Below are 15,045 nucleotides of genomic sequence, written 5' to 3'. Positions count from 1 at the left end.
TGCCCATCCTTCTGCTCTCCCGTGCTGACTGCCCACAGTTCCCCAGGGGTGGGGCAAGATCAGCACCAGCACAGAGGGGAAACAGCACTCAGTGGATGCTTGACTTTCCCAGCATTGAATTATAAACGGGCATCAAAGCCAAAAACACTGTTCTGCTTAGAGAGCCAGCAGAGCCACCTCCTAAAGCCCTTCTGGACATCCAGCTCCTCCCAGAATTTCCCTGTTGTACAACTGCATCTCCCCTCACTGCTTAAATTTGTATCCTGCAACACAAGGGACTTTGCCCAGCATGAGCACTCAGAGCCAGCACTTTGCATCTGGAAAGGGAGCACAGGGCTGAGCACAAAGCAGCGATGCTGTGGGCACCAGGCCCCAAGGTGGATGACTGCCCCCCACAGCACACACTTCCTGCAGCCCCAGAAAGTCATTAAGTGCATGGAAAAATTACTCTGTGGTAACTGTGTTACACGCCATGGCCTCAAACAGAGAGGGAGGAGAAGGCAGAGGTGTGCCAAAAACTGGCTCCAAACCCCCAGTGCTGAAGCCACCCCCTGTGGGAGTTGGGCTGTACCCAGACACCATGTTTGCCAGTCTCTTTGGCACAGGGCAGCACTGCTGAAGGTTTGAACACGAAGCTAAGCTTAGATAAATGAGGAGAAACGGCCTGGCAGGTGACAGCCCCTCTAGCTGTTTTCTACCTCATGGCTGCCCTTAAAGCAGGCAGCCCCTAGTATCAACCAGAGAAAATCCCCACGTGATATTTCCTTCCATTTAAGAAAAAGATAGTCTTGAGTGCAACAGCACCATCTATACTGCCAGAATCAATCTCTGGTGGCAGAGGAGCTGTGTGTGCTGCTGGGAGAGGCACGGCCTCATTTCAGGGCTGGTCAGGACCTGAAGCTGAATATACAGTCAGTCTGTGGAGTTAAATCCCTCTTTGGAGCTCCACACCAATTCAGCAAGAGGAACTCACCCAGCTTACAGGCCTCCAGCAGCCACACAGTCCCCTTACCCTCAGGGCAGCAAGGCAGGAGGAGTCACTGGAGGGGATCACATTTGGGCTCAGAGCTACCTGGAAGCTACACCCCAACTCGCTCCTTATCTGGTAGTGTAGAGCAGGGGAACAGAGCTTCCCATTAGGGGTGTCCACAGGAGCAGCTACAGAGCGAGACCTGTGGGGATGTAGGGTGTGAGCAACCAGGGCTGTGAGCAACCAGGTTTGCTCCTCAGCCCTGAGCCCAGGCCAAGCTGCACACTGGAACCAGCCCACTCCTTCCAAACCTGTGCATGGCTGGAATTTCTTTTTATCCTCGGAAAACTGAGTGTCTTTCACCAGCCATCACTACCTACCCCAGGGACACCTGCTAAAGGGGCCACAGCTGGGGAAATTCCAAGTAATCTCTGCAAAGCTTCTGCGTTGGCACAAAGCAGCCATTGAGCGTCCACAGCAGTGCCTGCAGACAGCTCCCACCTCCACTCACAGCCATGCTGCCAAAACACAGCTGCAACCAAACCAGCTGTGCCCAAACATTGCTTAACCCAAGGTGCAGCCTGCAGGGTGGAATTCAGTTCCTGAGGTCCCTTCTGTGTTTGCCAGCCCAGCCTGTGGGAATTCAGTTCCCAGCTTGGGCCATTCCCCATTCTAGTGAACCTACAGAGCACGTGCTGAGATCCAGTGTTCACTGCCAAAAACCCTCTTGAAGGAGCGAGAGATCTGAGTGGGCCCGGCTTCCCCAGGTGCTACGTTTGTCAAGGGGGTAGGGAAGATATTTTGGTTTTCACCTGTTTTGGCCAAACAACAAGCCAGACACAATACTTGACAGGAACAGCCTCCAGGGCTCAATCCAGGCGTGCAGGAAGGAACCACACAACTGACTCACGGAATAACTGGGGCTTTGGGGAAGGTTGGGGGAAATCACCTATTTCACCACTTGTTTTGATCACTGGATATTTCCCCATTCCTTAGACAATTCCAGGACTTGGTCACATCAAAGCAAACAAGGAGCAGGATACACAGGACTGAACATTTTGAAAACCTCTGACTTTTTACCAGACACCAAGCAAACCCAAGGTTTGAAACTCTGGAAAACTTCCCAAAAACTTAAAAAAAAAAAACAAAAAACCCCTGAAGTTCTTCCAAAAGATGGCCCTAGCAGCAGGTCCAGGCTCTGGCAGTGTTCCCGTCAGCCAGCTCCTCTGCAGCCCAGGAGCTCCTCACCCTGCTGTCCCTGCTGCTTGGTGCTCCCACAGCTGGCACTCTGCTTCTGTCACCCTAAGTACTGAATGGCCCACTGGGGGAAAGCACCCCACAAAGCTGACAGTCACCTTCTGGGACCTGGCATAAAGGAGAAACCTTTTATAACCCTTCCCACTGGAGCCGGGAAGGGCACCACGTGTCATTGCAATTACGAGTCTATGCTGGGGGAGGAGGAGCAGGGAGGTGAGGAGAGAATTAGCGTTTGCTTTCACGTTTAAAGCAATTTGTTTCCTCTCTGCTTATCCTGCTGCTCTGTAATGATGGAAGTGTCACGTCTGAGCAGCAAGCTCCCCAATTTGGGAGGAGGAGACTCCTCTCCAGAGGACTCTGCTGGAAGGTAACCCTCTTCATTAAGGCAAGGAAGCTCACCACCCCTTCACGCTCCACAGCAGAGATATGAAGAGCTTCAGGCAGTGCAGCCTCAAGTGCCAGCGCTGGAGTGCGAGTGGAAAGGCTGATGAGCAGGACAGCAGAGGCCAGAGCATCCAGAGTGACACAGTGACTGCTCTCAGCAGCCAAGGGAACATCCACCTCAGCACATCCTGCACGAGGTGACAATGGCACTTCTTAGCCACCCTCCCCTTTCACCGTGCCCACCTGCCTGCATCTGCCATTTCTCTGGTGTCCCCACTTTATCAGGAGAAGGCACTCAGCTGCCCAGCACTTTGAGAAAGCCCGTTCCAAACACCGGTATGGGCTGGCCAGGTCGTTCTCACATTCCAGGCCAGCAAGGAGATGGGGCTTTTGCCAAGACACTGCGGTCTTGTGTCTGAGCAGGGGCAGGACATTCCTGCATTGCCAAACACAGTACTGCCCCTGCAGAGATGGGAAGGAAGAGAAACTGCAATTTCAGTTAGAGAGGGGCGGGAGGGAGGATAGGGAAGAAACAACAGTGTGGTGCTCAGTAGAAGTTGCATGCTTCATACAAAACCCCAGGGGATCAGGGTTTTCATCCCTAGGCTGAATCTGAAACGTCATGGAAATATTTCTCCACACATTCCAGAACAGCCTGGTGTTTTTACAGACTGCATCATGTTCTGTGACTTTGAGCACACACCTGGCATGTGGTTCTGAGCTGAGAAGAATCACTAATGACACAACAGAAGAAAAAAATAAGAAATCTACATCTTTAGACATGTAAGCTATGCTTCAACTCTCCCACACCTCTTTGGGAAAGCAGTGTACCACAAGTGCATGAAAAGCCATTCAATTTATTTCTACTGTTTGCACGAGGGCTCTCAACTCTGATGTTAGGATGAACACCATCTCCTGGTTTATTCCAGCAGAGTTAGCACATGGAAAATAGGATTCTGACAGAAGTTATGGGAAGTTACCTGTGCAGAGGATGGGAAATGCCACAGTAAAGCTCTCTTGGGTGCGTGAGCATAAAGCACAGAACAGCCATGCACTGGGCTCACAGAGGAGGAAGGATGCACCCTGGGCATCTGCAAGTCAACAGCAGTCATTCAAATTCAACACACCAGGTTTTTTAAAAAATATTATTTCCTACTTATTTATTTTTCCTTTAATAACACAGTTTAGCATTTCAGAGTTCAGCATTCTACACTCTTACACACTGTCCTTGTTTATTAGCATTTAAACACAAAAAGACATAGCAAGACCTCCAAACACAAATAAATACAAAAACACAATATACAGTAAACTGAAATACAACATATAATAATGCTATTGGGAAATTAAGACATGTTGCTAATTTCTTTTGTTTTATTATTATTTTAACAACATGGTTATTGCTGAGCAATAAATTATACATTTTAAAATTGTTTTTCCCCCTATAAGAAAAGGACGAGAACCACTGGTTACCAGATCACTTGCACTGTATCCTTACAGCTATTGATAATTAAGACAGGCAGAATATACACAATCAAATGAGGCTGGCCTTCTTTGGTCTTTGTTTTTGATCATAAAACTGAACACAAGTGTACCGTTCACTGAAGAGTATGAGATTAAAGAAATGGATACACAAGTTTCAAACACGTTAATTTGTACATTATTCTCAATCACTGATGTCTTTTCCATAGATAGTTCTCACAGAATTTCTTGGAAACAAATGTCAGCTTTAGTTTTCCCGATTTTTATGTTGTTCCATGCATCTTAAAAGGTTATCCTACTTGTCTAAGAGAAATGGACCTACATTTAGCCCATCATCTCCTAATGGGGTATTTTTCACAGCTCTCTAGTCACCACTAATTCATTGGAGTTTTATACCTTGTAGAAAAAATCCTGAACTTCCCCCTTTTTTTTTTCTAAAAAACTGAAAAAAAGAGAAGTATTAACCGAACAACAGCGATAAGAAAAACAAAACAGGTGGATTACACGATGCATCAGCAACAATGGAAGCTTGTACCTTCCCATTCCACAAGTACAGATTATACAACTCTCTGCCAGTGATGCAGGTCATAGTTGGAAGATGTGTCCTTTCAGGTGCGAGCTAGATTCAAATACAAAGCTCGGAACACTATGCAAGAAAATGACCTTTACGAATGGTAATGCTGGTTTATCTCAGTAACCCTTAGACAGAGTCAAATTTTATCACTACGCATCGCACTGCCAGCAATGGAGCGTGTGAACACCGGCATTGCTAAGAAGTTAAAAAGTCCTTGCAGAACTGGCAACCAAATTAAAAGCTTAGTTCCAAAGGACCAAAAACACAAACACCACATAGAGACAACAAACCCTTCCCTGAATGGGTAGGTTAGTAAGCCACAGAGTTGGGATCCAGATTTGAATTCCACATCAAGTCTGGGATGTTTGAATCCAAGGTTTTGGTTCAGGTGCTTCTCTGTGAAATTCAGAACTTATTTGAACCCTAAGGAACTAATCCTAACTTGGAGGGGAAATAATGAAAAAACACAGCCTAATATCTACACTGAGATCATGAAATGGAAGACAGAAGCTGCAGTCTTGACCATATATTAGAAGAGAAACAGGAATAGTCAGATCCCTTATGCATTGAAGAATTCTACTCTTCTAAATCTTAAGAGGATGTCCCTGAATCAGCAGTCCAAAGTTTTCCACAACCTTCCGATCTGGTGCTTCTCTGCAAAGGCCTGGATTAAGAGGCAAGAAAGAACAATTAAGCCCTCCAGATTTTGGTTTACAGAAAAAGGGAGAAAGCCCCACAAGGAAGAAATGGTCAGTCATACTGACTGGTAGAACAAAGATGAACCCACTTCACTGTACAATGGTATTCTCCCTCTTTAGGTAAGAGGAGCATCAAACGAGACTGGTTTTGTTGGACAATTCTGAACAGACAGAGCAGGACACAGTTTGCTGCTGTTACTGACACGGACATGCTGTGCTGGCCTTCCCTCCGCACGTCTGGGCCACCACGCGTGTACAACCCCAAATCACGACAGCTTGTATGTTTAATTCTAGCCCTTACTGTCCTGACGTGGGTCTTCAGGGTATGTCAACTTATTTTCCAGTTCCTTTAAGGGATAAATGTATTAAAAGAGTAAAACCTCATGATTCACAGATAACAACTAGGGAACTGGAACCTCTCATTCAGTTCCGGCTCCAGGAGATTCCTTTTGTGACTCTGGGCAAATCATATCTCATCCTTGATTTCCTTGTTCCAAAAAGGAGAAACAGCACTTGCTATACACTGTACACAATATTAAAAACTCAGATTAAACTGCCAAACCAATCAGTTTTATTGCAGTAGCTTTGACTTCTAGGTCAACCAGAGTATCAAGGTATTGACTGAACAGGACAGAAATTCCAGGGAAGAGGTCCAGATGCTTTTTATCATTTTCTGTTCCAAATTAGAGGAAATTATTTGCAGTCAAAAAGTTGCCCATCACTACAGTTATTTAAAATACAGGAATCTCCAAATTATCAGAGCATGAGGAAGAACATGTATCCTAAATTACAATTCAGAGTCTTCAGAAAAGCTAAACAAAGTGTTTGCTACATACAGGTCTTCAAACCTGAAAGACATGAATCAAAGTTTGCCCTTAGCCAAGATCCTCCTTTAGCAGCAACAAGTTATATTTGCACCAAGTGATCAAGTATAACTTGGAGGAAAGGGTTTTGTTTCATCACTTCTACATAAAGAAAAGACTTTGCATATTTATGTGCATGCATGTCTGTGTGTATATGTATGTACCTACACACATACAAGTAATTTACAGAGCAAAATCTAAGAGATTAGGTATGCAACCCAAGAATTTCCCCCCTCACCTATCTGTATATTTGCATAGTTAAATCATATCAAAGGCATCAATACTGCAGTCATGTTTTTCACTCGTCTGCAGTGCAGGCAGCTTTCCTTGTCACTCCCTACACGCTTCTCTGTCTTGGACCAAAAAGCACCAGTGCTTTAAAAACTGAACAAAATATCAACAGATACCTTGCACTGTTGGTGAAATGCCTATCCCAGGTGATGGAATACAAATACAAACAGGTGGTAGCTTTTAAACTCCAGTTCAGCAAGCCGTAATTGTGGCTAGCTGAGGAAACAGAAGCCATGCAACCGCAGCCTAACATTCATGGGTTCAACACTTAAATCCCAGCTAACACAAATCTCTATTACCTTTGCATTTGAGAAATTCACCAGGCACAGAAACAGGCACATATCTTCATCTTTCCTTTTCCAAGTAGAAAACGCCACAAGAAAAGGAAATAAACTGCATTTCTTTTTTTTTTCCATGTTTTTAAAAATCTAGCGTGTTTTTTCCATCAAAAATATGCCACCCACCATTCCCTTTTCCTATTGCACATTCTCTTTGTGAAGAACAACATTTACAGTACAAGGCTGAAATCAACATTGCATATTGTAAGTCAGCAGTTGAAGGTGTACCGTGTAGACAGTAACTGAAACAAGACCCCAATTAATTCGCTCAGAGAAGCAATGCAGACATGGTCATGCATCATAATTGCAGGTTGGTCTTTAAACACCCAAATAGTTACATCCTGCTTAGGATTCAAGACTTTCTAGCTAACAGGTGCACTCATTCTGTGCTGAAGAGTGTACACAAAGGGCAACATCCAGATTGTCACACACTGGAATCTCCCTAGAGGAAGCTGGAAACGGAAGAGGTTTTTACATAACTTGGAGCGTCACCGTGAAGAAAGAACACCAGCAAGAGACTTCAGCTGTGTGCTGCTAAGAATTACTACTTAGTAGAGGACAGTATGGTTCCACTGAACAAACTCTGTTCAAAGTAATGCAAATACTCTGGGACCCCCTTGCAATAGTGGCAGCTCCCAGGAGTTTGCCAGGATTCAAGAGTACACATGGGGGCAGGGTGTTGTCCCACGAATCACTTTAAACGGACAGTCCCTAGAAAACTTCGGATATCTCAGTCAGGAACAAAGAGAAAAAGGATAAAGGGCATTTCAGCGATGAGAGAAACAGTTAAATAACTTAAAAGTGTTGAATAAAGCACCAGGTATCTTTTCCTTTCAACTTAGAGAATATACAGTGGCCTTGTTTTCACAAAATGCTACATACTCCTTGCTGGAAAGCAGAGGAAACCGATTTCTATGTACACAGTAAGAACTCTACAGAGATGGCCTGTGAGTTCTGTGGAGAAAGGGGTGTTACAGTCAAGGCTTCAGGTATTCCACAGCAGGCGGTGTCTACATTTGTGTAGCAAGATCCTGGATTTCACAGTACGCAGGGTTGGCAAACTGGAAATTCTCTGGCAGCTTCATGTAGTTTTAAAAAATAAGTGCAGTAGGCCTCCGTTTTATTAACTGTGATAAAAAGCACATATGCAAAAATATTTTTATATCGATAGCACATTACTGCATTATAAAAGCTGCCCAAGTGAAGCTGAAGATTCTGGCAGCTGGTGCTTTTGGCACTTGGGAGATGTGGAAAGCAGCATAGAGATCTGTGAAATACAACAGTGACTGATGTTTCTGCTACAGTGATCGGCATTTAGATAGTTAGCAGTGTTCATATTTAAACTTCTCTCTGAAGTTTCTGAGTCAATATCCCACCAAGACGAGATATTCAGATCTCTTAAAGCTACTAGTTTAGGCTGTGTGCAGACTCAGGAAGACTTCCCTATTGGTTTACACATTCACATGTTTCAAAGTCCTCTTTCAATCACCAAGGCTGGAAATGCTTTTTTTCCTCCTCTTTTAAAGAGCTTGGATTTAGAAGCACAATTCTGTCACAGAAGTTGGAAACTGTAGTCACAAATCTGCAGAATATGCCGGGCCCTGCTTATACTCAAAATCTCCTCCAAGTCCCAGATTGAAACAGGATATAAATTGGTTTGTGATCGCCAAACGGTTTCATTTAATTTTACAAGACATGCATTAGCAATGGGAGGAGAGTCCTTTGGACATTTCCACTTGGGAATCCTGTTTTCAGTAAAATTCTGTGATGCACAAACACAAAAGCTCAGCTGCCTACATTCACAATTATTAAAATGACACAAGTCGAGCGAACCTTCGCCCTGAAGCGTAAGTGATGGGTTTACTTATGCAGCCTGCATAAAACTGCAAGTGCCATACAATGATATCTAGAGATATAGATGCAGGTATATCTATAGATATTTATCTCTTGTGCAGAACATCCTCCTTCCGTGCTAGAAATTAACTGCTAGCACGTGCCTCCATATTTGAGCTTGCACCTGTTGACAGCCACGTACCATAGAGGGAGTACAGTACCCGGACAATGGAAGGCAAGAAAAGGAAGACAAGTTGCTGCTGACAGTCAGGACAGTCAGCAGCAGGCAGTATTCTAGCAGGTGCCTGGAAAACCCATGAAGACCACTTAGCATGCATTGTATATCCATAAATACTTCTTGCAGGCACTGTGTGTGAAGGCACAGCCAAAAAAGACAACGGCAAAGACAAGCTGAAATACAAAGGCATGAATTCAACTGCACCTTAGACAAAAATTGTGACTATGCCTCAAAAAAGCAGAAAACTGATACAGCCTGACGTTAAAGACTGGGATGCAATAGGTTTTTTCAAGCCCATGAAGGCTGAAAACACAGTGGTGCAAGCGTGCTCTGCTTAAGCAGGATTTTAAAGAGCACCACAGTCAGGCTGTGTCTCTGGACTTGCTTGTCACAGGCTATTAAATAGAAGCAGATGAACACAGCAGGTTGCAATCAGCATGTTTCAGGGCTAGCAAATGCTTTTCACTACAGTTGAGGCTGTTACAAGAAAGAAGCCCATGCATTCCCCATTAGGATGCTTGTCTGCTACGAGAAGCTGCCACGAGCATCCATATTCACAGCCCCAGAGTTCTCAGATGGATTAGTTTCAAGTGATGCCACCTTACAGCCACAGGCATTAGAGGAGAAATGTCGCCTGCCCTCACAGTGGCCATGGAGACTGTCCAGTCCAAGCTCCATAGGAGCACTGAGCATAACGTTTTGGCACCTCAATGGGATGGATTCCACCATGGCCAAGTCATAGAAGCTGCAGGAGCCAAAGGAGTGGGCTTTGGCTTCTGTTTCGTACATTGCAAGGTACCTAAGGGCTCTGAAGACAAGGCTAAACATTATGCCTGAAGTCCAATCAAACTACCATTTCAGATATCAGAATTAATCTGAATAAAAAGCTATGGTTTATAAGCAGCACAGCACATCTAAGGCACATGTATGCATGCAAGCCACCATCACTGTATTAAGACATTGCTGGTTTGTCTTGAAGCAATGGCTGCTAGTACAGAACAAACATAGAGGCTTTTTCAGCACTAATCCTCCTCCCCAATACTGAAAATACTATATACTGCTGACAGCATAATGTGCAACATATATAGCTTGATTGGAAAGCATGGGGCAGAACTTTAAAAAATGTACAGGATTCCGTTTAGAACTCCAAAGTTCAACAAATGCCCTATTTTAGGGTGAAAACAATTATAAATCTGATAATGATGCACAGCATCCATGAGTGATTTTTCCTTAATTTTGAAATAGTGTCATTAACTACGACATATATTGTAGGTTTACATTTCTAAAGAGAAATAACAGAATTGAATAGTTTTTTTTCCTATCACAAGTGATAACCAGTGTTTGATATCTTCTATTTTTTTCTTCCAAGAAATATCAGTCTATCAACAGTTTTAAAATAAAATGTTTTCTGTAACAATAGAACTTTAAATAAAAATATGATTTTGATTCAGATACTTTTGAGAAGACATGGATACTTTTCCAAGATCTTCTGACAAAGTAATTATTAAAACAGAGACCAGATGAGGCCTTAAAAAGACAAGATACTATATTTCAGACAAGATTGCACCTCAGTTTTTCAAAGAATATCATAATTGCAACATTACTTCATCTTCTTTTAACATGCTGACAATTTCCAGCTAGCCCACATGTGAAGGGTTTTTCTTGTATTCTAGCTTAAAAGAAATGAAAGTCAGTAATTGATTCAGCACATACTGTATATGTCTTTTCACCTCCAATTGACTAGATAATTAATAAGTTAAAAAAAATCCTCTCTGACCATAATCACTATCCTGACGAGGGATAAGTGATTCGTCAGAGCTCAAGTGTTGCTAGTTCTATTAAAAAATATACCATGGTATGATTTCTTAATGTGTTGCTACTTTCGCAATTGGACCCTATGCAGTTATGCCTTCAAACTCTTCCATCTGTTCCACAAGGTGGTTCTGTGAGCTTTAGGACCTCTGATTGAAGACAAACTGATATAAAACCCCCAAACGGAGTTGCCTTCTGTTTTAATCCGCCTCCCCCAGCGTATGTCAGGGGTCTGGTAGATCCGATGTATCCACTATGACTTTAATAAAAATAGTATCATCTTTAATATACGTTCCATTCTCTAGAACAGTTTGAGCAACAAACACTGGGCAGCCAGATGCAATGTTCATTTCTCCAGTTGGCTTCTTGAAGCTGCTGCTGTTCGGATCTGGCTTGAAAGCATCTCCCAAGTGGCGCCGAGACGGTCCCTGATCCATGAGCATGAGAGTCACTTTCTGTTTGAAGGGCCAAGGAAGCAAAGCATCGTATTCTCCACGCATGATGACAAAAAACAGAGACAAGTGCGTCCCCTTTCCCATGCCATCCCCGTTCAGATAAACCCTGGCACACATCTTGTAGCCAAAGTATCCAGTATAAAAGGGTTGGCTGTACAGGGACAGAGTCTTCCCCATGACTGCTTCTTGCTTCCGACGTTTATAGTCTCGGATTTTCCAAATCAACACGCCGTTGTAACTCGCGGTTTCCAGGACCTGGAAGCGCAGGTCCATGTCAGCCAGCCGGATGTCGTGAACGCTCAGCATCTGATCGTGCCTGCTCAGCTGGGTCTCCAGCAGGCCTGGCAGAAACACAAAGGATGGGGTGAGAAACCTGCTGCTTACTAAAGACTCTAAAAACCAACCACCAGTGCTGCTACTGTGTATGAAAATGCTTTCCTCCCTGAGAACCAAAGTGCATTTGGCCACTGATAAAGCAATTTCTACAGGCTCTAATGTGCTGGCTGGCACCATTAGTTGGGATTTTTACAAATGTGGGTGTTAATTGTACATGCAGTAAAAGTCAAATATTCAAATCACCTAACAGATTTTTCCTGGTCACTAAACAGTATAACTAGAGGCTTCCATTTTTTGAAAGGAGACTTGGTAGCATTAACTGCAAATTTCTATTTAGCAGGTAAGACCTTGGAAGCAGTTACACATCCTATGTAATCCCTCTGAAATTTAGAAGCATTCCTGATCACTCAAAACATTCTTTTTAGACACTATTTGTCTCAGAAGCACAGTGCTGTTACAATGTAAAGTTCTTCATTAAAAAAAAATTCAAGCTTAGATCTGTATTATGTGGTCGTTTATTTAGTTTGGAGGGAGAGCTATGTTTTCTGTGTCCCCTTTCTCTTTCACGTTACTCTTTTGTTTCGTTACTGGTAAAATTGCCAAACACACAATACTGAGAAGCAGATGAATTCATAAGGCAGGTTTATCTTATATAGGTCTACTTAAATGTTCTTTGTCACAAACATTTAAACACTTGCATATCATCTACATTGTCCTGCTGAATTCCAGCCTTTATTCAGAAGTATAATAACCTCATTCTTAAGCAGATCTCAGTTTTCTTAGGATCAAATACACCTGTCTAACAGAATCAGGATGGGTGGTTTCAGGTGGATAACCATACTGATCCATTCACAAGGGAGAAGAGTAGTAAAAAATGTCAATACTATAGACTATATTTAAAGAAGACTATATTTAAAGAAGTTGCTGAAAGCTAGTAGCTATCAAAGATCAATTGAGAAACTGTTTATAATGAGCTAACAATGCAGTCAAGACAAGAGTCAATAAAACAAAAAAGACAATAATCAAGCCTAAGAAAAGCAATGCCACACCAATAACAAATGAAATACACAATCTCCTACTCAAAAATCAGGAGAATCAGCATTATTGATGTTTCCATAAAAAGTCACAATGGCAGTGCCACTCAAGGGACACCGTTTTCCTCTCAACAGCACCGCAGCCCATTGTGCTCACACTCACTTGTATTCCGAGCTCCTTGCCCTGCAGTTTTATCAACACTTTCCAGCTCAGTCACTCTGTTCTGGAGGGATTCCACGCTGCTCTTCATGCTGTCAGCCTCCTCCCAGTTCTGTCGGAAGGGACGGATTTCTTTGTCCAGTTCTTTGAGTTTCTCTGCTTGACTGTCTATCACTCGCTTTACAAAATAATAGCATATGAGTTAAAATAACACAAAGACATTCATTTATGCAAATTAAACAAAGATTATATGTTGGTAGTAAGACTGAATTCCAATATAAACACTTTTTGCTTTTGTCTAGTATTTTAATAACACAAACCTTGAAAATTTAAAGGAATAGCCCAGGTATTTATGAAACACTTAAAAAATATTTAGTGCTCCATAGGCAGAGCACTATCAGAATTAGCAATAGCCTTATTTTAAAAAAGGGACTTGTCAGCATGTACCTCTTGTCTAAGGTGGTTTGATTTTTTGAGATTTTTTTAAACCTTTCAATATAAGAGCAATTTTCTGAATGTCTCTACATTGGTATTATGGGCTGATACCTGTTGGGTTTCATGTGACAGTACTTAAGCAATAAAATATGGGCACAGCTTCCCGTGGTGTGGATCAAATGGCTGCCCATGTGCACAGGTTTATATTGGTTTACAGCAAAATAACTTATGCCTCCAGGAAAACATCATTATTCTTGCACACATGGAACATGAGTACACACATGTGCAAGCTCCCAGCTCACATAAATCAGTAATCAAAGCCTAAGTTATTATGTGCCCACAACCATATCAGAAGCCCTCAAGAATGTAAGCAAAATGATCACTGTCCCCTTAAGTACCTTTAAAATTCCCACTCTTACTTCCTAAACTCAGTAACCCATGCATTTTGAAAGTATTTTCTGTTGACTCTTTTTAAGAAAACAAACAAAAAAATAGCTCAGCTGGTTTTGGAAAGGCATGAAATATAACACTCAAGAAAGAAATAGACAGAAAGGCCAGTATTCTCTTAAAGAGGGACATTGCAATCACCTCAGTATAATAAAATATAAAGAACACATTTCCCAGTCTACCTCAAATCTGATGCAAGAAATACACAGCACTTCACATTATCACAGCTAATTTGGACTAGCAGGAATTTTAGCCAGAACCCTATAATCAGTTGTGAAGTTCAAATGATAACAAAGTATCTGAGAGAAGAAACTACTTTTGCTACCACCTACAGTTAAATTCCAAATCTAACTTTATAGCTTGAGAGTTTATCATCATATAGAGCCAACAAAGGTAAAAATGATTTTTCATTTCTTCGCAACAGTAAAGTGGCAGTTGAGTACAAAACAAGAAAATAAATTTCTTTTGCATTTGCCTTCTGGCTGGCCATGTGGATTCAGTGTTCCCCACTGATGGGGAAAACCCTTCTGCCCTTTGAGCCATTTGCTTTTAATCACGTGGTTTCAGTTATACTGAAAGTCTGTAACCATTAATTGAAGGTTGTCAGTTTGATGAGCCAGCTAGCAACATCAGGTTCTAGGAGTCTTTATTTTTTGTCTCAAAACAACTGAGCAATGTAACATATTTCAGGATTAACTATTTATTTCTATGCTCCTGTTTTAAAACAAGTTATGTATCTCTCACATCCAGAATTAGGTCTCTGTGAAGGAAAGCTGTGCACTGGATCATAAATGCCAGGGGTATGGGCCCAGTAAATATATGAAGCAGCTTGCCTGGACTTATGAAACACCACCTACCAGCCCAGTCACACCCTCAAACCTGGGCTGATGGTAATCAGACAGTAGAGCAGGGAAGGGCTGTTAGCCATATAAATAAGGAAACATACCACAGCATGGCCTGACTGCATGTTGTGAGAGCAGAACCAAAGGACTTGGCCACTAGTTCACAGTTAACATGCAAAAGTAACTCAAAATATGCCCAAGTCTGATATTTTTCCTTTACTCATACCAAACATGAACTTTCCAAGGCAAGAACAGTAATGTGGCTGGAGATTGCACAGTGCCTCACAGCTTGCACCTCTTTGGACTAACACAGCATCAAACAAAAGAAATGATCACATTTTTATATGAAAGGGGAAGTGCTAAACATGCAGAACAATTGCAAGCTATTCTTCTGGGAGAAGTTTACCCAAAACTATTATTAGGGACCCACTTCTCTCCATCAACCTGTGCAACATTCCACCTTTGTACATACATAACCAATTCTGGTTTAGCTGCTTCTGTTTCACATTGGCAAATGTGTAGCATTTTTATCTACTGCACCTTGACATGGGAATTGAAGAGATATAAAATAATCAGAAATAAAACTTCTATTTAATTTT

The 15,045-nt window shown here is 42.4% G+C and overlaps 1 protein-coding gene across 7 annotated transcripts in view; it reads right to left on the bottom strand.

The window, feature by feature from the left end:
* Positions 1-3,765: 3,765 nt before the first annotated feature.
* Positions 3,766-15,045, bottom strand: part of TRAF3 (TNF receptor associated factor 3) — a 70,216-nt gene continuing 58,936 nt past the window's right edge. For 6 of the 7 annotated variants that reach the window (XM_058027391.1, XM_058027395.1, XM_058027396.1 and 3 more), the window contains 2 exons: positions 12,726-12,900; positions 3,766-11,533 (listed from right to left, as the gene is read on the bottom strand). In XM_058027391.1, coding sequence (XP_057883374.1) covers positions 10,962-11,533; positions 12,726-12,900 — 747 coding nt within the window. In that variant the 3' untranslated portion in view covers positions 3,766-10,961. The remainder of the gene's footprint in view (positions 11,534-12,725; positions 12,901-15,045) is intronic. The other variant, XR_009114623.1, reaches the window with a different exon arrangement.

The sequence above is a fragment of the Melospiza georgiana genome, chromosome 6 (assembly GCF_028018845.1).
Source record: "Melospiza georgiana isolate bMelGeo1 chromosome 6, bMelGeo1.pri, whole genome shotgun sequence".
Classification (NCBI taxonomy): domain Eukaryota; kingdom Metazoa; phylum Chordata; class Aves; order Passeriformes; family Passerellidae; genus Melospiza; species Melospiza georgiana.
Note: the sequence above shows the minus strand (reverse complement) of the source record. Positions and strands in the feature narration are given on the sequence as shown.